The 26,191-nt window shown below is 35.6% G+C and overlaps 4 protein-coding genes and 1 long non-coding RNA gene across 5 annotated transcripts in view; 2 read left to right on the top strand and 3 right to left on the bottom strand.

The window, feature by feature from the left end:
* Dnali1 (Putative inner dynein arm light chain, axonemal Dnali1) overlaps positions 1-4,478 on the bottom strand; it is a 130,320-nt gene extending 125,842 nt beyond the window's left edge. The window contains exons 1-6 of the mRNA XM_076816774.1: positions 3,986-4,478; positions 3,700-3,855; positions 3,467-3,599; positions 3,234-3,379; positions 2,690-2,887; positions 2,285-2,569 (exon numbers count right to left, since the gene is read on the bottom strand). Of these exons, the coding sequence (XP_076672889.1) occupies positions 2,534-2,569; positions 2,690-2,887; positions 3,234-3,379; positions 3,467-3,599; positions 3,700-3,855; positions 3,986-4,078 (762 nt within the window). The 5' untranslated portion in view covers positions 4,079-4,478 and the 3' untranslated portion in view covers positions 2,285-2,533. The remainder of the gene's footprint in view (positions 1-2,284; positions 2,570-2,689; positions 2,888-3,233; positions 3,380-3,466; positions 3,600-3,699; positions 3,856-3,985) is intronic.
* The window catches only part of LOC143371513 (transmembrane and ubiquitin-like domain-containing protein 1), a 66,771-nt gene that overhangs the window by 24,882 nt on the left and 15,698 nt on the right, over positions 1-26,191 (top strand). The window lies entirely within an intron of this gene.
* Positions 4,915-9,863, bottom strand: LOC143371515 (alpha-2-macroglobulin receptor-associated protein). Its single transcript, XM_076816754.1, has 7 exons — positions 9,520-9,863; positions 9,280-9,421; positions 8,552-8,722; positions 6,844-6,954; positions 5,710-5,821; positions 5,476-5,632; positions 4,915-5,297 (listed from the first exon to the last, which is right to left on the bottom strand). Exons 1-7 carry the CDS (start codon positions 9,718-9,720, stop codon positions 5,094-5,096), a joined length of 1,098 nt encoding a protein of 365 aa, XP_076672869.1. The 5' UTR covers positions 9,721-9,863; the 3' UTR covers positions 4,915-5,093.
* On the bottom strand, positions 11,058-22,741 carry Alix (programmed cell death 6-interacting protein-like protein AliX). The gene is made up of 15 exons (XM_076816731.1): positions 22,487-22,741; positions 18,996-19,111; positions 18,617-18,744; positions 18,249-18,527; positions 16,610-16,711; positions 16,302-16,524; positions 15,285-15,408; positions 15,037-15,214; positions 14,789-14,950; positions 14,576-14,719; positions 14,296-14,511; positions 14,069-14,218; positions 13,859-14,000; positions 13,603-13,791; positions 11,058-11,908 (listed from the first exon to the last, which is right to left on the bottom strand). Exons 1-15 carry the CDS (start codon positions 22,690-22,692, stop codon positions 11,799-11,801), a joined length of 2,469 nt encoding a protein of 822 aa, XP_076672846.1. The 5' UTR covers positions 22,693-22,741; the 3' UTR covers positions 11,058-11,798.
* LOC143371776 (uncharacterized) lies at positions 23,649-24,508 on the top strand. The gene is made up of 2 exons (XR_013086121.1): positions 23,649-24,091; positions 24,176-24,508. It is a non-coding gene; the product is annotated as an uncharacterized LOC143371776 (long non-coding RNA).

The raw sequence follows: 26,191 nt of genomic DNA, 5'->3' as shown, positions 1-26,191 counted from the left end.
GATACCTATATTACAATGATGCAAAAATTTTCAGAATGCACAAAATTGGGCTTTCTAACAGGAGAACATGCCGTCGAAAGAGGTGGCACTAAGTAACGTCTTCGGAGAGAGAATCGAGGATGCCTTCGAAGCTGTAATTCAGAATACCTCTTTTCGCTTCATGTTCTCCTGATACCTGGGCCAAAATCTGGCAAAAATTTTCAGAATGCACAAAATTGGGCTATGTACTAGGAGAACATGATGTCGAAAGAGGTGGCACTAAGTAACGTCTTCGGAGAGAGAATCGAGGATGCCTTCGAAGCTGTAATTCAGAATACCTCTTTTCGCTTCATGTTCTCCTGATACCTGGGCCAAAATCTGGCAAAAATTTTCAGAATGCACAAAATTGGGCTATGTACTAGGAGAACATGATGTCGAAAGAGGTGGCACTAAGTAACGTCTTCGGAGAGAGAATCGAGGATGCCTTCGAAGCTGAAATTCAGAATACCTCTTTTCGCTTCATGTTCTCCTGATACCTGGGCCAAAATCTGGCAAAAATTTTCAGAATGCACAAAATTGGGCTATGTACTAGGAGAACATGATGTCGAAAGAGGTGGCACTAAGTAACGTCTTCGGAGAGAGAATCGAGGATGCCTTCGAAGCTGAAATTCAGAATACCTCTTTTTGCTTCATGTTCTCCTGATACCTGGGCCAAAATCTGGCGAAAATTTTCAGATATCTCTAAAATCAGGCTTCATAACAGGATAACATGACGTGGAAAGAGGTAGCGCAAAGTAATGTCTCCGGAGAGCAAATTAAAGAGCGAGAAGTGGCGCAGATGTTTCGAGACAGTGACTGTTTAACGAAGAGACGCAGAATTTTCGAACGCCTCTTATTTGCAACTTTAAGGCGATGCCTTTGAAGCTGAAATTTAGTATACCTCTTTCCACTTCATGTTCTCCTGATATATTGGCCAAAATCTGGCGAAAATTTTCAGAATTCACAAAATTGGGCTTTGTAACAGGAGAACATGCCGTCGAAAGAGATGGCACAAAGTAACGTCTCCGGAGAGCAAATTAAAGAGCGAGAAGTGGCGCAGATGTTTCGAGACAGTGACTGTTTAACGAAGAGACGCAGAATTTTCGAACGCCTCTTGAAAGGCCTGCGCCTCTTATTTGCAACTTTAAGGCGATGCCTTTGAAGCTGAAATAGCCACTAAACATTTGTTGTCATATAGCACATATTTAGGTTATATTTTCTGTCACTTCGAGGAGCCGACCACATAATAATCACGCGCATCCAGTCTGCGCATTTTCACTAGCCCAATTCAACATTCAATACAATTTTGTATATATAATGTTTGTTGATAACTGCTTTCTGCAGAGGACGTGTAATAAGTGTATTTCATGTTCTGTTTCGGTGCTTTGCTAGTAAAAAAATGTCTAACCTAACAAATTTCATTTTCTGGGGACATTCCCTCATCTATATTCCCTTTTCACTTAGAATTTCTTACTACTAACGTAGAATATTGTAGCATAAGCACATTTCAAGTAATTAAAATGTACAATGAATTTTCTACGTTTACAGTACCAGCCGACTTTCCGTTTAAATTTTTATAAGTATAACGGAACAGCTGAGAATTTCTTTCCTTATTCAGAATAGAATACAGAAATAGCAAACAGCTCCCTCTCGCGTTCACCGGGTAATCGTCGATCTATCGGTATTACCATTTCTGTGCAGAAAAAAATGCTGTAATACCGACCTGCCAAATCGGCCAGGTCACGTGACGTGTCTACCCCCTTAAGCCACAATGAGACCCGACATACTGAGATTACTGCCAAGGGAACATCCCGAACCCGGAAATTCGAAAAAATTCTGAAACTTTGTGAATATGTAGAGAATTTCCTTCTGATTACAACGGAATTTTTGTTTGCTGCCCAAATTCACTCTAAGGGGGTGTAATTGACCGCTGAAAATCCGGTTATTTACCGATTTTCTGTTATAACTCGTAAACTGTAAAATAATTTTTACCAAATGCTAGATCTAATTAAAAGAAGTGACTTTTGTCTTGAAACTTTTTTTCTATCTCTTACACTTTGCGAGTTATAACCCAAAATCGGAAAATAGCCGAATTTTCAAGGGTTAATTTCACCCCCTTCGAGTGAATTTGGGCAGCAAACAAAAATTGCGTTGTAATCAACAGGAAATCCTCCACATATTCACAAAGTTTCAGAATTTTTCGAATTTTCGGGTTCGGGATCTTCCCTTGTGAGTATGTGTTTTTATGTATGTTTATATTTACTACATATATACGTATATATAAATACAAAGTTGTAATTGTAACATGCGTACATTTGCAAAAATCTTATACTTGATTCTGATTACAGGTAATAAGTAAAATGAAAATAAAACATTTAACATTTTATACGAACACTTACTGCATTAAAGTCAGAAAACTGTAACGAATATATATGTAAATTAATATACATTTTCTTCCTCTTGTATTACAGATTTTATGGTAGACTTTTTCTTACATATTACTTATACAATCATCTTATCTCTTTGGAGCAATAATACCTTCTAACTGTGTCTGAAACAATTAATTTAATTAATGCATATATCTTCTACATTTTAAGTACATCAAATAAAATAGTCCTTTCAAAAACATTTGTCTAAAGTGAATATAACTTTCTAATATATAAACATTTACCTTCAACTGTTGATTTGTTTTCTTGAGAAATTGTATTTCTTCCATATGTTTCTTTTCTTCAGCTTCTCTCAATTCAGCTGCTCTTTTCTCAGCCTGTTCAAATTTTTGCTTCAATTCAGCGACAGTTTTTTCTAATTCAGCTTTCTGCAATTGTAGTTCATCTGCAGCAGCAATTAGATCTTCTTTCCCTTGTTCCGCCTATAAAAGTGTTCAAAGAGGCTTAACCCGGCATTAGTCAGGCGGGGTCTCGCAGACCACAGATTTTAAATTGAGTATATCTTTTTAACAACGCGTGGCCGTGTTATTTAGTTTGATTCATTATATACGATATTTAGGAAGTATATTTTTGTTGACAATTAAAGATGTTTAATTAATTAAGTATTTTTGGGCAACAAAAATTTAATTAAAGATATAGATTTCTATAATACACTACATTAATTGCGGGGTCTGTGGGACCCCACCTTACTACTCTTGTTACATTTCCCCGCGTTACCAACGCCGGGTGAAGATTTCTTTTTTTTTTCTTTACGAAATAGATACGTACTTGGAGAGCTTTGCGCATTCCAAAGGCAATACTACTTTGATACAATATCTGATATGCAGCCAATGTCATTTTGAGTTCATCTCGAACTCTAAGTAAAAGTAAACCACGTTCGGCGCAATTTACCGTAACTTGACGTATTATCTCATCTACAAAATATTATTCTGTAATTTCAGTTTGAGGATCATAAGGAAATACTACAACGTAGTTACTCAGGATGAAAAAAAAGCTACTACCAAAACACTGTGTATAAAGTTCTCTGCGAACTGGACAAATGCCAGTTTCTCTTGCCTGTCGTTGCTGCAATTTCATATCAAGTTGCTCTTGCAAATTAATGACGTCTAGCCTTGTTGCTGGTGTACTCGATACCTGTTTACAGAAAATAACGTCTTATGCTTAAACAATTTAATAAAGTGGTTACGCCTTTCTTAAACACGAAAGGCTTTTCATAACGAGCAAAATGTCTTACTTGCTGAGTCCACATTTGACCATCTTCTTCCCATTTCTTAGGTGGCAAAATTCTATTCAATATATCAGTAGTTTCGCGTCGTGTATCAACCGTTGGAGGAGTGACTTGAACTCTACAAACTGTTCCACCAATTTTTGGCGTTGTGTCCTTAGCTACCTGTCTTAATCACAAAATGTTTTAAAATTAAAATTATGACTCTCTCTCTCTACGTACTTTGATATTGCTATTTTTTTTTGTACAATTCAGATACAAGGTATACGTGTATTTTATTAATAACAAATTGAACCTTTTCTGGACGAATTGTATCTAAAACTGGATTGTCGTATTTGACCAGAGTGTCCATATTAGGAATCACACGATCTTTTACTGCTGTTGCCATTTTTATTGTAATATATATATATTTGTGTAACGCAAAATGTATCTTAACTATTGAAATTTACTTCGCAGTAATTGATATATTAAAGAAAGAGATATATTTGTATCCGTTTAGCTGTCTACACTGCAGATCAGATTTTAAACTGTTAGCAATTGCCATAGCAATATTGATGTTTCATATGTTACCCAACAAGGGGAGGACACCATGAGGTAGACACCGATTTTTATGAGCCTCGGCACGATGAATTTATGTCGAAAATAAGTAAATAGGTGTCCGAGCGTTTCTGTCAATGGGCCTTAGTAATAGAGATATTTACATGGAAATTATTAAAAATTTCATAGTGGCCGTGGGATTTTAATGGGTAAAAATCCCACACTATCCTGGCGCCCCCGAAGGATTCCCCTCTGAAGGAGTCGGGGTGCCTTTTGAAGATTTCCTCGTTAAAAAAAAAATTATAAAAAAAATTTATAAAGTTTTTTTTAATGTGGAGACATCTTCAAAATGCACCCCGACGCCTCCAGAAGGGAATCTCCCGTGGACGCCAGGGTAGTGTGGGATTTTTACTCACTAAAACCCCACGGCCACTATGAAATTTTTAATAATTTACATGTAAATATTTTTATTATTAAGGCCCAATGGCAGAAATGCTGGGACACCTATTTACTTATTTTCGACATAGATCCGGCGTGCCAAAGCTCATCAAAATCGGTGTCTACCTCATGGTGTCCTCCTCTTGTAAGTAACACTCACTATATCAGGAAAAATATTAATAAGAACTGTACGACTTTACAATAATGAACACGTTAACAGTATAAAACAAAAATTATGGTATATACATATTATTCTTACTCTTCTCATAGCACATAAACGTTATTATTTTAATACAAATTTTTACAAATATTTCGTATAAATATAATATAAAATAATATTTCTATTTGTTAACTTGGATATATGTCGATCTTTATCTACATTAACAATATATTTTTACTTAAATTGATTACATTATTTTCGATATGTGTTAAAGTTCCGAATGTCTTTGCATAATTTTCGTTTCAATATCCATATGAAGTTTTTCGACTGTTCTAGCATGCTTCTTGATGTGTTGCTGCATTGTAGAGTTATCTAAATCATGAGATTTTCCCAGTCGTGCTGCTTCCAAAGCAGCCTCCGTGTGTAGGTGACGTAACTTGAGCAATCTTCCTTCATAATGCAGGAGTTCCTCCTAAATAACAAAATACAGTATGAAAAAAATTCTTTACTGAATTATATAATCCTAAAATTTTAGTAAATATTGTAGTTAAAAGTGTTTCAGGATAATGTTTCTAAACCTAAGTAAGATCTGACTTTTTGTTTTTTCTCAGGGACAGAAAACTATATAGAATGATTTTACATAATTTTACCTTCAAAGAAGCACGTTCTTCTGGAGAAAACGAAGCTTCCAATACAAATCGCCACAAACCTTGTACTTTAGGTTCCACGAATTCTCTATGATTCGGACCTTTAGCAGTTAATGTATCCAAACGGTCGTATCCATTCCTAAGTTCCAAGTGCTTTTCTCTAAAATGATATATATATATATCATATTTATGAAACTGAGCGATAAATTAATTATATGTATACATGTATGTACATACCGAAGCAAAGATGCCTTTTTTAAATAATCATCTTCGTGTGTAGGGACATTATTAGAGATTTCCTCTTCCCCTGGTATTACATTCGAACTTTCTGGTTTATGATAAAGGCTATCTATAAAACATTAAACATTTTAAATTTACTTTTTTTAATGAAATTATATTGAATGAGTTCTGCAAACAAATTTTTTAGGCCACTACACACTTCGCGTTCATTCTACATTCGTTTTTAATCTTTTTACTCACAATCCATATAATTAAATGCTGCTTTATACACCAATACATATCGGAAATAGAAAGAAGGAGAGGAAGAGAGTTTGCTGAGGAACTAGCGCAAAGAGACAGGGCAATGGCAATACGACAGAATACTAGGAGGCAGATAACAACGCACATTACACAGAAATCAGGGGCAGCCAGAGAGCAAATTACCTAAATGAAAAGTACAGAGGCAGAGACCAAAGTATGGTTGCAAGGTTCAGATGTGGGAACGAAGAGCGGGGAAGCAAGTACTGGAAGGAAGAAAAAGAGACAGTATGCAGACTATGTAATGGGGCTAGAGAGACACTGGGTCACATGCTACAAGACTGTAAGGAGCTGAAGAAAGAAAATTCAACGATCAGAGGGATACTGAAGGGAGAAGAAGAAGGAGCGGAGTGGATGCGTATGGTTCGGGGAAAAAAGAGAAGAACAAGATGAAGGAAGAAGTCAAAACGAAAGCACAATCTTCAGTTAACAGTCCCAGAAAGACTTGCACACATAACACGAAAGGCAAAAAATAAACCTATTTACTACTAACATCGTGATCACAATACTGATTTAAGATTAATATAGCACTGTTTTGCACTAATCTAGCCTGCGTATTGTACAATGCGAATATTGTACCGTTTCTTTCTTTTGCTTAGTATATCCATTTATATTCTTTTAGCAAGCTCCATTTACATTTTTCCCAATCTTCTCTCCCAACTACGTTTCCGTGATCCTTACATGTTCGCCCTTTTTCAAGCTATTAATCCTAAATTACCTAAAGTTTCTCTTGTAGCCTTTGTGCTTACAGCCATGCTCATCCCATCCACTTAACCAACTCCCATTACAAATTTTAATTTATTCTATTTTACCCCATAGCATTGTATTACTAACTTTTATGTATGTCTGGATCTCCAGCATCCACATCTTTCAAAATGCTCATGTATTCGTCTACTTTATCCTGGTGATGCTGAAACTCTTCCTTTAAAGTTTGCAATTCTTCATCTATTGGACACAGATGGAAAATAGGCAAGTCAATATTTAGCTTTATGCATTTCAAATTCTCTATTCAAGGGGAGGTTCCGGTCTATAAATTTTTTATTTCATTTTTCGAATGCTCAACCTTTTAGGAATACGTGTTTAAAAGGATTTTTTGAAATTCGTAAAATTCCCGAAGTTATAGGCATTTGAGTAGCGGCAAATGCATGGGTAACACTCGGCCACTCGGCACTAGGGAATACAATCCCGGATTACGATATCCCGGCTGTTTTTTGGAGTCCAAAAATCCCGGGATTTGAGATAACTAATCCCGAGAATTTTGGGATTTTTTAAAAATGTAAATTACTTTATGAACACCTGAAAAATATATAAATAAACAGTCATTCCATAATAATAAGGACAATAATAATAATAATGATTTATTTAAATAATAATGTTAAGTCGCATACAACCAACTGCACCATATTTATTTTTACAATGAAATTTTCACTTTCCGCTATTTCGGTATCGCGCGACTTGCAAATCGCAACTTGTCTGAACACAAACATTGTAGATATGTACGTACTTTAGGTGCTTTGCTGTTTCTTCGTTCGCATTTCCAAAAATCCTCATAATGGTTTACTGATATTTTCTACTTATTGAGACGTTAGTATTCATCATTGTTCTACTGTTTTATTATGAAAAATGATTTTAGCTTATGTTTCACACTAATGATAAAATGTAAGTTTGTTTACTTTAAATAAAGATGTCGAATTTTAACACATAATATATCATTATAATTACTGAAATTTTCTATTACCCAATCCTGGGATTAGTCCCGGAATCCCGAGATAGACTTTAAAAAACTCCGCAATCCCGGGATAGTAAATAATAAGGGGACATTCTACTCTCTCGGTCGAAAAATTCGCCACTTTTCGGTAATGGTTTTTATAACGAAATACGCACTTAACGTTTTCGAATTTCTGGGGGTTGCATTCTACCACTCTTGAAATACAAGAAAAAAATCTTTGTTGTTTTGTTTATTTGACTTGTTTACTTAAATATTTGGCAGTGAAGTTGGCGTATTCAGAATTGCTGGCGGTTGAAATTTCGGACGACTGGATCATCGAAAACAAAAAAACCAAACATATTTTTAATTTGCAGGAGTATGGCTATCTCGCTAACCACAAATAACTTAAGATTTTTTAATATTTTCCCACATTTTATATCCATTAAACAGAAAAGAAATGCCCTTTTCTGGTACTTTCAACTTTGATCGACTCCCATTTTAATAACTTTGGTTAAAAATTATTCTTTCGTGGAAAGCGAGATAACCATACTCCTGCGAATTAGAAATATGTTTGGTTTTTTTATTTCCGATAATCCAGTCGTCCGAAATTTCAACCGCCAGCAATTCTAAAGCCGCCAAGTTCGCTGCGAAATATTTATGCAAACAAATGACATAAACAAGCAACAAAGATTTTTTCTTGTATTTCAAGAGTGGTAGAATGCAACCCCCAGAAATTCGAAAACGTTAACTGTTGATTTCATAATGAAAACCATCGCCGAAAAGTGGCCGATTTTTCGGCCGAGAGAGTAGAATGTCCCCTTAAGGTGTACTTACGCGTAAAACCTGCTAATTCAGCTTTCACCCACAAGTTATTCAACCTTTTATCTTTAAACACATCTTTGGCAATATAGTTACTCCCATCGTTTAATGCTTTATGCCGTTTAAGTAATTCCTTATCCTCTGTATCGCTGAAATGTTCCAAAATTCCATATGTGCTCATAATCCCTAGAAATGAAAAGCGATTTTTCAATTAATAAGCAATGTAAACAAACAAATTGGAACACATTGAAATGCAGTAAGTGCTGTATTAAGTAAAATTAATTACAATAGAGATAAAAGATTCTGGATGTTGAAGCTACCTGTTCGAGCTACCTTACACTTTATTTTTCATCTCCTCACTGTCTTGAAGAAGTAAAACAGTGAAGGAGGAGCACAGTTTTCATTATAATACAGATAGCATATTCTGAAGAATAAAAGCAAGGCTGTGACAGACATTTGTTCCCGAGGTAAATTGCTCTTAAGCAGCCAGTTTCTGTCTTCGCTATATAATTTTTGCATTGAAAAAACATGGTAAGTTATTCTCCATGTCATTTAAGAAGGAACCCGTTTCGCGCATGTAGAATGAGCTCATTGGCTCCGAAAAAGCGTTGGTGGGGGTACAGCCAATAGTGGCTTCTCCCGGCACCAATGAGCGTCAACCTGCGCAGAACCGGTCTAAACTCGTCGGTCGGCAGGTTCCTTCTTAAACGACAGCGAGAATATTTGTGTTTATCCTAAATTACCAATGAGTTTCTTTCTCAGACGTGCCTCTTCTTCGCCATTTGGGTCTTTCCCATCAGATTTGAAATGCTTGTATGCAAGTTCTTCTTTATCATGAATCTTTAAATCGCTGAATATTGACTGCAGCTTTGTGTCAGTCAAACGCTGTAAGAAGATTAATTGCTAAATATCTTTTTCCGCGCGTGTACATGGTTGTATTTTCATAACGCCAATGCGCTCCTACCGCCATTGTTAATACTCACGTTTTTCGCTTTAACCCAGAGCACGTTTAATTTTGACATTCGATACGGCTTGTCCAACTCGCGAAGAGAGGTTGGGAATTGCAAAGGATCTTGAGACTGTGGTTTATTTGCTTCAGCGGAATATTTATTTGCAGCAGCACCCGTGTGAAATAAGAATGCGCAGAAACCTATTGTTAAATAGGTACTAACCAGGAATGTCATTATTATTCCTTCTAAATCCTTTTGTCAATTCTTAGAGGAATCACTGTGTCACACTATGCAAAGGACTTTGATGGTCTGTCCACCTGTCATCTCTCATGTGACCACATGTGACATTGGATATGCTCTCAACTGATGACTGCGGCGTTATTTGGCTGCTAACCTCCCCCTCCCCCGCAAACCTTCGGCTATGTGCATTATCAGCAGTTAGACGTGGGTAAATACATATTTTACACCGTGTCGTAAATGTAGTATGTATGTCGTCTTTGTATTAGCCGTGTAGTTTTGGTATTAACTGTTGAATTTTTCCAATCATCAATTTGTATGTAATACTCCATCTTCAGGTTCATCTTTCCTTATAGAATATATTATAATGTGCAACAGTGCATCCAAAACTGTTATTGACAGAATTTTCCTTGTAGAGGGCTCATATTGATTGTTCAATTTATTAATAAATGTTTTAAAATGTTCTGATTCAACTACGTTAAAAAGGATATTACAATTATTACATATACGACATTTAAAACACGTGCCGTGTATAAAATAAAAAATTCGTGTCTTTACCCATCTCTGCCAGCAGTACAGAAATTATCAGAAATTGTCAAGTGGTTATTTAAGTTCTGCATCTATCTAGCACTTTGTCTCATTTATTTTGTAATTAATTTGTAAAAATGAATGTCCCGTTTACTCCTCTCAACCATCAACTATACAAGGTGTTACTCTACTGATAGTTAATACTCTTGTCCAGAGGGTGATTATACAGGCGAAAATAGGACGAAAATCAAGAGTATAGAAACGAAGCTAGCTCTATTAAGAATCAACCAATCCAAGTCATTTTCAGGCACCAGTGCAGAGTCAGTGCGACGTACCGAATCCACTATTAGTGAACACCCTGTACACAGTGCTGTATCGAATAGAGCCCGCGTCTGCTGTCTTGATCTGATATAGCAGACAATATTATGATAATAATAGACGATACCAGTTAATTAAAAAGTTAGTTAACCCTGATTTAACTATTACTATATTAATATAGTAATAGTTAAATCAGGGTTGACTAACTGGTGGCTCGCGAGTCACCGGGGGCACCTCCGCCTTGCTGCCACGCTGCCCAGCCCCCCTCCATACCGACCAAACTTTGACGATCGCAGTCAAAAAGAGAAGGAAAGACGGAGGAATCGACTGCGATCGTCAGAGTCTGGGAGATATGGAGGGGGCCGTTCAGTGTGGCAGCAAGGCGGAGGTGCCCCCGGTGACTCGCGAGCCACCAGTTAGTCAACCCTGAGTTAAATTAGCGATCCTTTTTTAAGGAATTTCTAATACATTAAATAATTAAAACAGGGTTAATGCGACATATTATGTTTTAATTATTTCAATATCCAATAATTTATTTTTAGCACGTCTTATCTCCTTCTGCAATGCCCAAAACGTCTTATTTCCATAATTGCTTATTTGATTGTGTCGTTAATATATGTAGATCCCAGATTTTTGTGAATAAGTAGGATGACTTACAAAATGTATTAACATACTTCGTTGCAAAAAAATAAGTTTTAAATAATTGTAAGAAAATTGCGATTTTCTCAGCTTTCTGTTCCTTGGATTTAAGACGTTTTGGAAATAAGCTCTTCAATTATGAATAAAGTTTTGTGCTAAAATATTATTAACGTATGAAGTTGTACATATATCTACAAATGCAAAAAAGGTTACAACGCATAACAATAATTTGTGATTGCAATTTGTAGGTATTATAATCACTAATATATTATGTTACAAAATATATTTATAAACTGTGGTAGCATTGTATATGTAAATCTTTCCTTTTCATGAAGCATTATTTAAAGCTTAACATATATCACGCATTGATACGTCTTGTATCAAAATTCAACTGCATGAAATATAATTAACAATTAAGATTTTCAATATTATTCTTCACTGTTTGATATCCAGACACTTTAAAATGCTTTGGAATATATTTCATCTTAACTTTTGCAGTATTATTGCAGATAAGCTTTTCCTCCTTAATTTCGCAAAATCGTGTGGTTACATTTGTAATCACAGTGTACAAAAGATCAGTAGTCAACTTGTTAGAATGGATTGTGTCCTGCAGGAGGAGGAGGAGGATTACCACCATAACGTGGCAAAGTCGCAAATCCACCATAATTCGGAACTATACCTTGATACGGATTATACGTCCCTAAAAATATAAAATAAATATAACATTCATTTTAGTCAATATTCCCTCTATATAAGCTCAATGATCAGGTCCATTGCACGATCAATAGAAAGGACGTTGCCTATCCAGCACTTCATCATCTCATGCTTGGTTACATCTTCGGTTAAATCATTCGACGTTACAATCGCCGATTTTAATGAAACTTACGTGAAAAGTAATTCCCACAAAAATATTCAACACGCATTCCTTTTATCGGACAACGTCTATATTGAAGGGGGGAAATCAGTTGGTCGAAGATCTCAGAAACTATTAGAGCTAGAAAAACGGTTTACATGTCATAGCTGTGTATTTTTGGATAAGGAATCCATTTACGTAAACAGTTTCCCGAAAAAAATATTTCTTTAAATAATACACTAAGAAGTAGCACTTTTTTGTTCAAATGTTAATCTATTTTTCTTCGTATTTATGTATGAAAACCATGTACCTAAATAAAATATACGGCTGAATAGGAATTTTGATTTTTGCTTTCCTTAATAAAAGTTATTATACTTGAATTTTTCTCGCACTTTGTGCAAAACGAAGTCCCTAGGTATGTATAATCACTTTTACGAACTATGTTCTTCCATCAATCCCGTTGAGGGTTGATTTCACCCCGTTAATAGGGATTTTGACCGATGAAGATAAATGCGTGTTAAATGTTTTTGTGAGAAATGCTACGAATTAACTTCGACTATTTGAGTATTCGAATGTTATTATTCGAATATTTCAGTATTCGAATAGTATCGTGTGAATTATAAATCAAATTCTTCAGGTTCATTTTTTTACAAGCTTTTATTTAGTTTCAGTTATGAGTTTGTTATTAGTTTGTCAGGGTGAAATCTTGTAAGCTAATTTTGACTCACTTCACATATCCGATCGGCTTGAAACTTTGCACACATACGTAGTTCCGATGACAATACAATATTTTCACGCGTTTATTTTTAGTCATATGGGGGAATTCTTCTCAGGCAGTCACTTGGGCCGGTGTCAAAATTATTGGTTCCTTTTTAGTACATTTTAATAAAAGCTTATTTTTATAAAAAAAAATTACTATAAAGTATTTCATGTTTTTTAGTGAAAATATTGTATTGTCATCGGAACTATGTATGTGTGCAAAGTTTTAAATCGATCGGATATGTTGAAATGGGTAAAAATTAACTTACAAGATTTTACCCTAACAAACTAACGAACTCACAACTGAAACTAAATAAAAGCTTGTAAAAAAATGAAACTAAAGAATTTGATTCACACCATACTATTCGAATATTTAAGTATTCGAATACTTGGATATTCGAATTAAATTCGCCAAATAATTGAGCAACTGAAGTATTCGAATATTCGAATACCGAAAAATTCGACAAATAGTCCCAGCCCTAGCCTCTATACACATCACGTATAATTAAAAATAGTTCGAATAAAGACGTGTTTGTACTCAGTATCGTGGGTAATACTTCCATAAAAGCTTAATGACACATTCTAAAAATACTTTTACTTTTCATTAGTAGATGACTCATATTGCGCCCGAACTTATTGCTCCCGTCTAAATAATGCGAATCGCTTGTTCAGCAAAAAGTAGGGGGTACGGATAACTCCCAAGCATACAACGAGGATGAACACCGAACCTATAGAGGGAATGCAGTAGCAAGTTCACGAATGATAACGCATTTTCGAGTTACCTTGCGTCGGATAAGGCATTGTTGCGTACGGATTATACGTTGTAGGCATGGGAGGAGGAATATATGTAGGATACGGCGTAGTGGGACCAGCTCCGTACGGCACAGGCATTGCACCTTGAAATTGGGTAGGGTATGGCAATTGCGATGATCCACTTTGATCCATTCTGGGTTGACTTTGCCCTGGTGGTCCTAAATATAATTTTTTTTTTAAGATAAATATACGAGACACACATTAATTATGAAACAGTATTCGTACCACCATGATGAGACGGAATGTTGGGAGTTGTCGCTGGACCAGTATGACTCAAATTTGTTGTTAAATCTTTTAGCAGTTCCTCTTTCTCGGTTTTTCGAGCAAAACAGAAATCTGATATTTTGTTTTGAAATAATACCAGCAACTGCGAACAGAGAATTACTCAATGCAAACGTAATATAATTTATGATGACATCATCCTCGATACATTACCTGCGTTAAATCATTGTAAAACTTCACGCCTTCGTTTAAATTGCTTTTTAATTCTTTAAATGAGTCATGAGCAGCTGCCAGTTTACACAACACCGCCTCTCGTGAACTTCCACTGCCAGATTGTTCGGCTGTAAACGCTGCGTGACACCTCTGCAATTATTTGTTCTATCAGTATCATCGAAATTGTGTATATCATGCTTGTATATTAAAAGAAAAAATGTATGCACTTGAATTTCAGCAATCAACTGCTCTTGTCGAGCAGCACTGTCTCTCATTTCCTTCTGCACGGGTCCATAAATTTTCCCTATATTTTCTGCGGATAAATTCGGCTCGTCGATTGCACCGTCTTTAGCAAGCGCTGCTAGGAATGTAGCTTTCATATCGGTATTGGCAGATTTTAGTTCGCTTTCTATAGCATCGCGTTCTGCTTTTAACGTTTCAACCTTAGAAAGAAGATTAGTATCAGGCAAAATGGACGGAATTTGTACATTTATACAAAGCACTTACATCTTCCATGAATTTCCTCAGTTGTGTAACGGTATTACTCTCCTGAACTGCGGACCCAGTTGGCACGGCGTTAATCAGGTCGCTCTCTTGCAAACTTAAAGTTTTCATACCTTCTTGATGATTTTCGTACTTCGCGCGCACTTCCTATATATTATAATCTCCATTTTTAAAATACTGTACACGTTCCTGTAAAATTACTTTTCCTATGTTTACCTTATCAGCTGTTACAGCATTATTGATGATTTCGCGATATTTCCGTAGATTAACAGTGAATTGCTCTGTCAAGCGAGTGCTAGATATTCTTGTCCAGCGATCCTTGAATTGCTCTCTTAACTGATCGTCAGATTCGCGTTCCTCTTGAAGCATTCTATCGCACTGCAGATAGAACAATATTTAAATTTGTATTACACAGCTGTATACAGTTGTGTCGCAAAGTGATTATGATTTGTAAATTTATATACCTCATCCAAAAGTTCCTTATTTCGTTGCAAAAGATCTGGTAATTCTTTCATAGCACTTTCCAAAGCCTGTATACCACCACCATCTCTTACATATCGAGCTTTCTCCAGTAAAGATTGAGGTAACTCAGTTCCACTCGTATCTTCAATTGCCGCTGGCAAGTTCAAGCTTGCCAAAACGCTAAACACGTGATTATTAAATATTTGGTTACAATTAAGTATTTACGCGAATATTTAAATGATTGCTGTACCTATTTAGGACTTGTGTCATTTCACGTAGCTTTGAAATGTCTGCATTAACCAATTCATTGCAACGAACTCCATAAGATGATAAAGCTTGATGCACATTAACGGGCAATAAATCAGCAAACAGGTCTAGAAATATAAGGCGTATATAAACACTGACCACTACATTTACAGCTTTCTTATATATTTAACCCTCCCGCTGTGTATTTAATTTTTCAGACGATTCTTGAAAAGTGTCAATTTTACATCAATAAAAAAAACTTTTTAATTTTCAGTTTTTCATTTTTCTCGGAGAACATTGCTGAGTATCAGAGTGCAATGTGGCGGCGTTCGACTATAGTCGAATTACGCTAGCGAAAGGGTTAATGAAAATCCAGGAAGATTCATAAATGCCCGGCATTATGTACGTCACAGTATAAATCTATGCACTAGGAAGCTGCAGGAAATATTACGTGAACGCAGGTCGTGCAGAGCACAGCTTCTGACTTACAGCAGATCGAATATTCAGTATTCGAAATTGTACATGTTAAACTTCGGGGCTCTTAGAGCACGTTCTCCCGTCATCCGATCGAGCCCATCTTTTACAAATACTATTAGCGCGCGGAAAGAAGACTCCTGGCGGGCGGTCACGGGCGATGCAGTTCGCCGCTGTGACGATTGGTTTTTGTCACTGATTGGTGCACACTCATAAATACAGGGCACACGTATTTTTGTTATTGGCGGAATCGACGACATCTACTTACTACAATGTAACAGACGGAGGTTCAGGCGGAGCTAGCGGCGGACTGCACCGCCCACCAGGAGTCTTCTTTCCGCGCGCTAATAGTACATATTTTTTTTATGGATGGGAAAATTTCTTGGGGTTACGGCCCCAAAAAATCGTTATCTATAGCCAAATATCACTCTAATATTCATATAACATTTTTTGCTTAGTTTAGTGCGTAAATTCACTGTGTGAAATACTTCCGTGAATTTATTAATTACCCTGTATATCAATGTATTATTATGTATGTACATCAGACCTTTAAAATTGGAGCTGAAATGCTCAGGTAATGGTAATAATTTTGCAACATTAGCTTTCCCAATAGGTTCCAAAGATTTGATATCTGGTATTCTTTCATGGTAAATAAAATCGTTATCTTTTTTCACTTCTACAAGATTTCTTTGAGCTCGGTTTACATATTCTTGAAATATATTCGGTTTATTTGAGCGCTGTTGCGCTGCTTGGAATAGCTTCACAGCATGCTAAGAACATAATCAAATTATTCTTAAAGTATTGGTTACTGTAACGCCAGTTATATCAATTTTTTGTGTATTAAATAAAGCATACCTCCAATCTAGCAATTTCTTCCCCGACTGCTTTATTATTTTTACACACTAGTGACTGATAAAATTCAGTCATTGCCCGATAGCCAGCTTGCTTCCCTGCTATCTGTATTAATGCATTAAATATTACTACACGACATATACAGGGTGACCAGCTGACCACCCGAAACATCACACTTATATTTAATGATACGCGAAAATGTCCACGGGCGGAACGATGATGTTGAAATTTAAAACAGTATGATCTAGACTTAAATATTTCCTCAAACTTAATACAGTAAAGCGTCAATTATACGAACCGTCGATTACCCGAACCAGTGCTGCATCATCGCTATCCTCACCACTTCTTCGAACTACTGTAGCGGTACCAACTGATCAATTACAGTTCAAATTACAGCAGTGGTACTTTTGTATTTAATAAGTAATTTTAGGTGTAATTCCTACAGTTATAAACTGGGTGAGTACATGCATGCTTCATTCTCCGAACTGTTTGATTATCCGAACAATTCGGATTTCCGAACAATTCGGATTTCCGAACCACCTCCGTCCCAAGCAGTTTGGATAATTGACGCTTTACTGTATATGCAAACCGTAATATGTTTCACCCTTGTACCTTCGTTACAAATTTTTCTATATTAGTAAAAACAACCGACATATTTCGGGTGGTCGTTTAAGTTAGGACACCCTGTGAATTTCATAAATGCTTCATGTAAATAAAATTTTATATTACATTCTAGTAAAAATGGAAATTCCAGTAAATGTATACACATTCTTGAAATATTAACAAAAGCCTTCACTATACTGTGTCACATTCACTACTACTAGGAAATACATGTACGTATTGATTATATCGCTCATTTGCTGCAACAACAACACAACTAAAAAATTGCAGTTTTTGAGTTATTAGTATAGAAAAAACGGTTGTCTAAAACTTTTGAACTCGTTTCCCCAAAAATCGTGAATTTTTAGTTATGTCGTTGTTGCAGCAAATGAACGATATGTACAGTTAACAAAAAAAGTATTTGGACGCTTTTTAAAATCGCATCACTTTTTTAAAATTGGTCCAAACGACATGAGTTTTTCTTTTAGAAACTAGAAAAATTAATTTGCTAAGCGACGTGTTTCGTCGATTTGAAAAAAAAAATGCATTTGATCGGAATAGCAAAAAAGTAGTAAAGATCGCAGAATAAGGTCGAAAATCGCTGATTTCGCGATTTTCGAACTTATTCTGCAATCTTTAAGCGTTTATAGCTCAGAGCAACATTAACCGATTTTAATGAAATTTTAGACATCTATATAACTTACTTCAAACTACGAAACGGGTATTTTTGAATTTTCATTACAGGCTTACAAAAAAAAGTTTAAAAAAACGACCGTTACTATTTTTTTTTTGCTATTCCGATCAAATGCATTTTTTTTCAAATCGACGAAACATGTCACTTAGCAAACTAATCCTTCTAGCTTCTGAAAAAACTCATGTTGTTCGGACCAATTCTAAAAAAGTTATGAGATTTTAAAAAGCGTCCAAATACTTTTTTTTACTAACTGTAAGTGTATGCATTTGCTGATACATTATAATAAAAATATTTATGGCACTATTGGTCTCCCTGTATGTTCACACTTTTATTGCAACATATACATACCAGAGGAATCCATTCTTTGTCCCAAAATGCTCTAAAAATCTCCTTCTGAAACGCGCTTAATGCGTCCGCATATAATTCCTCGGCTTGTGCAGCTAATTTAGCAACAATCCCATCTTTCATCGCATCGTGAATTGCTTTATATACAAATATCTCCTGAGCTTGAGCAAGCATTAATGCCGATAATGCGCCCAACGTCTCTGGACTAATATCAGGTGTTGGCTCTTGCTGAATAGCCATCATGACATTTCCTTTAAGGTAATTAAAGATACCAGCGGATTGCTGTAATTTTTATAACAGCAAATATATATGTTTATAACTTTACGCTACATTATTATATATAATTGCCTTAATTACGTTGAAATACCAACCTGGAATAACTTAGCAGCCAATTTCAATCCTTCATCACTTTCTAACGATTGTGATGCTGCAACCGAACTTTGCAAAGCAGCAATATTGAATAATACACAAACTTTCTCGTATGCCAATGTACTAATTGCTAAAAGTATGAAATAACATTACGATTATGATATCTCTATATTATAATAATTTCATATTACATCTTATACTATAACTTGTAATATTTTAAAAACAGAAATATTGATGTAATCGATAATGGCTTTATCTTATCTATTAGCTACTTATTACTCTTGTCAGTTCAAGATCAAAATCTACATCGCCTCATAGAAATAATTTAAAATAAGACAGCATAAAAGAAAATGTATTCATGCAATACATTATGGATCTTACTTAAACTAAGCTTTCCACCAAATATAGTGCGATCAAATGCGTCTTTCCACTTAAAGGGTATTTGTAATTCATGGGCAGGTATTTTGCTCTCCAATGCACACAACTGGTCATAGTAGCTACAAAGACAATTATACATTCTTGTTTATTATGTTTTACACTACTTGTAACAGACTCTACAACAGTGGTGAGCAACCTTTGGTCAGAAGTGGGCCACAAGTGGAAACCTACTACTCTATGCGGGCTACAATATTAAATACATAAATATACTAATCAAAGAATTTTAATTTATGGGGTGAATTTGTTATTTCTGACATTGATTTGCAATAAAACTTTTTTTTTTAAATTTGATTTACTGTTTATTAGTAATATATACACAGTAATATATACCTACCTACATATTATAATATAAACTGGTATATGTACGTATATTTTTCTAATTAAATGAAATTAAATAACTATTGAAATTTACTTAATGAGATACTTGCTTCCGTTTCTCATAAACGAGCTTCTCAATATTGGGTGCGATATTCGAAACTGCTACACTAATACAATTATTTAATCATTCGTCAGCGAGTCGATTACGTCGATCACTTTTTAAAATTTTTATTCTCGAGAACAGTTGCTCACACGCAAATTATAATTATACAACATTAGAAAGGGATAATTTTATCCTATTTTTTGGCGCAAAATTCATTCTGATATCTTTACAAGTTCAAAAGATATACGCAAATTTTCAAACGGGCCGCAGGTCAGCGGCTGGCGGGCCAAATGCGGCCCGCGGGCCGCGGGTTGCTCATCACTGCTCTACACAGTATACAATATCAATTATAAGATTCATTAACTCTTTGACTAGCAGGGAGATATATCGAAGGTCATTTCAATCTTTCAGGTCTCTCAATACACACAGCTGCCCACAGAAAAAAATGTTTTCAATTTTATAGCCACGCTTGTAATTAGCAGTGGTGTTAAGTGGAAAGGCCTACATAGAAATTTCCGAAAAATCGATTTTTCGATTTTTATGTTATCTTGAAGTACATCTTGAAAATATTCCCTGACAGTGTCAAGTTAATCCGACCAAAATTGACACAGTTATAAGCGCGTAAGTAAGTAGGTACTCCTCGGTGTAGCGCTCAGACCCAAAACATTAAACGCGTTTTCCTCAAAATCATGTTTTCAAAGTCGGCGACCCACATAACTCAAAAATTAATGAACCGATTTACTCGACGCTTTACAGACTTATTTTAGGATTAAAAATCTAAGCACCATCGGGAGCTTTTCTTTTTTTGCCTAGATTTTTTTACATTCAAAAGACAAGCAATTTTTTGCCAAATATCGATGCTTCAACTTTGCACAGCCAACATTTTGTCTCAAAATAATTTTTCCAGAATCAGGCCTGATAGCGCCTAGATAGTTTCATATATTATCTAAAAAAAAACGAATTTTCAATTTTGGATGATCCTGCACCGAACTATGGTTATTACCGCAAAGTGTCTATGAAAAAGGACATCTCGGGCATCGCCTGTAACTCACAAACCTTTCAATACTTTTTACCACAAAAAATACTGAAATATCCGTAAGATGTACTGCTTCCAATAGACTAATGTATAATAATCAGGGACCTGGAACGAAATGTTTTTTTTTCGTTTTGTTTCGGTTCAGCTCCGATAATAATAATTTCGTTTCGGTTAATATCGTTCCAGCTGAAAAATATTTTGTTTCCATCAGAACGAAAAACAAATTTTGTTCCGAACCGGTTATTTCATTTATAAAAAAACTCGTATAAACTTATTTCAACAATTTTATTGCCTTTGGTACTTATATTATAAAATATTATACGTTATAATTATGTATTATAGAATATTATATATTATGTCTTATGAAAAGAATTTAGAGTTTTGATGCTTTCGGTTGCAAGCCATGCCCACGAGGGCAAGACTCCCACGCCCCTCCCAGCACCGCAGCCAGCCCTATCAGGGTTCAGACCCCTTTTTTTACCGACACGAAACATGATGTTTTCATCTTAAAATTTAAATCGAGCGCGTCCCTTAAAAATAAGGGGCGCGCTCAATTTAAAATAAATTTTTTAACCTGAAGTGTACGGAACGTTATTAGTCAGATTTTTTATTTCGGTTATATCGCTTTCACCCCTGCAACAGGGTTAAGAATTTCGTTTCGATTCTGTTTCTGTTCCCGAAAAATATTTCGTTCTTTTCGTTTATCATTTTCGTTTCTGTTCCGTTCCGGGTCCCTGATAATAATACCAGTTTATCGGTTTTTCTAGAAAAAATTCCCAAAGAAACATGCTGTTTGGCTCCTTTAGGTTGGCCTCCCCCTTAAACGACTTCAAGAGTCATCTGCACAGTGCAAAAAAGCAAACATTCGGGGTATGGGTTCATACATTCATTTTACTTCTGAGGAATCATCTCAATATGAAAATATGCTAATGCTAGGCAAAGAGTTAACATCATTTTACTCTGCAATCATTAACTTAGAATTCTGATCTAATCTATTGCAATAAAAGCTGTGTCAGTAAACTGAACCTAGAGAACGCTACTAGAATTTAAAACTTTGTAACAATAAATAAATATACATAGAACTGTATACTTTCTATAAAATTATTGTAATTATCAATAAAATAATATTTACGAGGTAGCATCCCAAAGGGGCAGTCATAGATTTTGATGAAATTTACGTGAAAAGTAGTTCTCACTCAAGGGCTCTATCTTGCACAAAATACACACATGGATATTTCAAGTATAACTTTCTTTATAATGCGAAAAGCAAAGTTTCAGTTTATCTGTATTTTGTAACAAGGGTGTCCGTAGACTTTTTTCCAGGAGGGAGCAACTTTGGGGCGGCGGTAAAGAAAAATATACTAATGAAAAAACAAGTAGCCCGTTTTCTTTTTTTAACTGATTTTGTAGTGCCGATTTAATTAAAAATTTAAATCTGAAATTTAGAAATATTCACTTTTTTAGTATAAACTTAATAAAGATCAGTTTCTAAAAATAAGCAATTTTTTCACAAAAGTCAAGGGGGGGCAACTGCCCCTTTTGCATCCCCCTGTGGATGCACGTTTTTTAATTGCATAGTTTTCACAGGCAAATATATATGAACATACATCGAGTAACGAAAATATTCGGCCACCAGGGTATGTTTGAATAAATCGATCTATATCCTAATTATTTATGAAGGGAAGAAGTTTCTTTTTTTTTCTCCCGATGAGTCATTTACCGTGGTTAAGGAAAATATAAAATTTATTGCAGTAATGTATACCTGTTACATTTGTATAAACATTAAATGAAATGGTACCCGATTTCCGAGTTCCAAAAATATTCCGGCACTTAGTGCCTTTTCCAGATTACACCTAAGAAACCACTAATAGGGTAGTACAAGTAATTACGTTAACTACTTTTTACGCAAATTTCATCAAAATCGGTGACTGTCAGTTCGAGATGTTCTCTCGTTAAATAGATAAAGATGACTCATACCTGTATATAACCTCCAAAGAACTTTCGTACTTCTCGAAAGCTCGCCATAAAGCATTGTTTCTTAATTTACTAAAATCAGCTATTGCCTCTGTATAATCCTTCGGATTATCCGCACTATTATAAGTTGATTTAATTACGTTTGTAAGTGGTTTGATGACATCTACATCAGACGGTTTCTTTAACGGTAACGCAATTAGCTCAGCCATTTTGACGTATAAACCAGTACACGGAGTGCAAGCAAGCAATTCTCGGCCACCAGCACGGTGTAATAGACAGGTGTTCCGACTCCTGTCCAGAATGTGTGACTTTTTCATCCTAGTTCTTCTGGCGACCGGCAGATTTCGTGGCTGTTGTAAGTTGTTGTGGGGTTTCGTGTTTGTGTTGTGGTATGCCTGTTTGCGCTCGACTTTATAATTTATCGAATGAATGAAGAATGAATGAAGTGAGTTATTAATGTTTATAATTAATTGTTCTTCTGTTTATTAGTTGCTAAGGTTTTAGCGACACCTCTCGCGGTGGCCAGGGGAACTAAACAGAAATCGGCACACAAAATCGCTGGGGTAAAAGGTACAGAGTTGGAACACCTGTCTATTACACATGTAAGGGCGGTATTCACAGTCGTCGCTTAAGACTAATTGTAAGATCGTCTTAAGCATTCGGCATCCTTTACTAGTCTATTAGATTAGTAGAGGATGCCGCATGCTTAAGACGATACTCTTAAGACGTCTGAAGACGTCGTAAAGACGGTTTCTAGACGACGTGTGCTATCTGGGTAGAGACTGTGAATACCGCTCATAATGTTTTACACGTGCGCTGGTGGCGTCACGGGTGGGAAAAAGTTGCAGTCATCTTCCCCCTTCTTTCCCATTGGGAACAACGTGATCGAATCACTCAGCAAATTCGATACCTCGCACTAACTCTGCACTGGTGCCAAAAAATAACTTAGATTGGTTAGAGCTATCTTCGTTTCTATCAGAAACAACCAATCCAAGTCATTTTCTGGCACCAGTGCAGAGTCAGTGCGAGGTACCGAATTCGCTATCAAATAATTGAGATCTGACATGGGGGCAGGGCCTAGCCAAGATAGCGCCGATATGGGTAAAAAATACATGTGTTGTATATGCGATAATGTAGTTTTTTGAAAATGCAACGGCAGGAGAACAGGCAGGGATTGATGTGTACCCAACGAGCGCTTCTACTTTCCGCCACCAGATGTCACGGTGACGGATGTCAGATCCCAATAGTGCTGTCACTCTGTTCTAACTTCTAACTAGTTCGAGTCAATTCAAGTGCAGTCCGAGTTAAAATGAGTCAAAACGAGTCAAAACGAATCAGAACCTGAACGTTAAGCACGGAAATATTTATATCGATAACTGTTTATAAAAAATATTACACACTGTTACTAAAATTCGTTTAAATTCTTTTCAATATACAATGTAAATACTATGGCTTTATCAACAGACAGATTGTTTGAAGAAATTATAAACCTTAAATCTGTTCAACAAATGAAAGCCTCCGTTAGTAGTGCAATTAAATATGGGGCTATAGTTGGAGGAACAACAATTATTTCTGGCATCCTTGGTGGACCTATGGGACTTACAGCTGGTAATCATCACTGGTGTTAATTACTTTGTTATAATGTGTATTTAACGTGTAAAATATACATAATGAAAAAGTTTCTATTTTGAGGAGGTGTAATCAGCAGTTGTGTAGCTGGGTATTTGTCACGTGGAACTTTGCAATCTGTACCATATATACTTTGTGAGGCCACTCCAAAAGAAAGAGAAAAACTGACACAACGTGTACGTGATCTTCTTGTAGCAAAACATATATATACACTTCGTGATTTCATTCTTTCTATAAATAGTAATCAACAGTTAATAGAAGCAATAATACAGATAATAATAATGTTTTTGTCTGAGATGGGATATAATTGTTATAAAACATGATTAAAAATAACAAACATGTATATTGTTTAACATTTAAGTACTTTTGCTTTAAATATATGACTACAATTTACAAGTTTCAATATTTATTTATGTATTAAATATAATTGTATGAAATTACGATGTAAAATGAAGTATATCTGACTATATCCTTGAATATCCCTGTGTTTGAATTTATGAAAAAATAATAAGTAATATGAACGAAAGATAAAAACATCATATTTCTTAAACGTTAGATGCTTCATATTTCCTTATTACTTTCTTGCACTTTTGTACTTACGTCAGAGCAACTGTAAAGTGCAGATGCTATATAGGATGGGTCATAGATAGTGCTATACAGTGGCTCACAGCCATAAACGTACACTCTTTAAAATCGCATAACTTTTTTAAAATTAATCCAAACGACTCGAGTTTTTGTTAGAAGCTAGAAGGATTAGTTTGCTAAGTGACGTGATTCGTCGTTTTGAAAAAAAATGCACTTGGTCGGAATATATAATAATGACAAAAATTACAACAAATAGTTTTGTTAATCTTTCACTGTTTAAAACGATGCATATTTACTTGTAACCCATTGCGGTTCTATTTATTTTCGCAGTTTCTATCGAACCATGCAACATAAACTTATGCGCGCGTGTAAAGACGAAAATGGCAACACCGCCTCACGAATGCATTCCACTACACAACCATTCACCGGTCCGGAGTTCGGAGGGTTGCCAGCGACTGCAGGACAGCAGTGATGCCCGAACTTCGAAAAATTTAGGATGATCTCTTTCAAATTAACGTCGCAAAGAGCTATTTGAAATTTCCCGGCTCAGGTTGAAGAATTTGGGGCCTTTTTCGTATAACTTTTGAACTATAAAAGATATTGGAATGCAATTTGCGCCGAAAAATGAAGAAAAATTATTCCCTCTTAATGATGGATAATTTAAAATATTTTACGTTTACTTAATTTTTCTTTTATCAATTTTTTAACCATAATTGTTGTGAAAAGCTTTTGCAAACTGTTTATTTGATACTGTATTTAATGTTCTTTTTAAAATTCATGGCGTTGATAAACAATAGGATAGTTGTTTCTGTATCATTACTTTCATAAATTGAGAAATTACATTTTTATTCAATTATGTAGTAGCTTTGCGGACCTCGGAGTCTATTGTTCTGGTTTTTTTTTTATAAATTTATCCTGAATGCAGTATATGCATAGATCGGACGTAAGGGGTAACTAATGGGACACGTCTTTGATTGTAGCGGTATTTGAATTTTGTTCTACAATTTTTGTGTGTGAATGTTTTAACCATTTATCGTTAATGTCATTTTTTGGAACGATGCGCCATTATTGTGGCTTTCACACGCAGGGGGCGAAAAATCGCTTCGTATAGCGCCGCGGTCAACCCTGTCGTAGCTAAAATTTTTTAAATTAAGACGGGTACGAGACTAGTCGACATTGTTTTCAAACCTCATTACAGTAATCTGGGGTGCGAGTGGTAAACCGATCATAAAAGCGGAGCGCGCGGCTCGCTTACCTGGGCCTGGAAATTCCCCACAGCTCTTTGCGACGTTAATTTGAAAGAGACCATCCTAAAATGTTCGAAGCTCGGGCATCACTGCTGTCCAGTTTGTCCCCTCCCCACGGGAGGCCGCTAAATTATTTAAGCCAAACCAACTACCGATCACAGTTTTTAGCGAATATCTCGAAAACTACAGCCGAGCGACGGTCACATGTATTGAGAAAAGTTGTTCAGAATGTTGACATTGACAACAT

This window comes from Andrena cerasifolii, chromosome 7 (genome assembly GCF_050908995.1).
Source record: "Andrena cerasifolii isolate SP2316 chromosome 7, iyAndCera1_principal, whole genome shotgun sequence".
Taxonomy (NCBI): domain Eukaryota; kingdom Metazoa; phylum Arthropoda; class Insecta; order Hymenoptera; family Andrenidae; genus Andrena; species Andrena cerasifolii.
The sequence above is the reverse complement of the archived record's forward strand: the minus strand, read 5'-3'. Positions and strand labels throughout refer to the sequence as shown.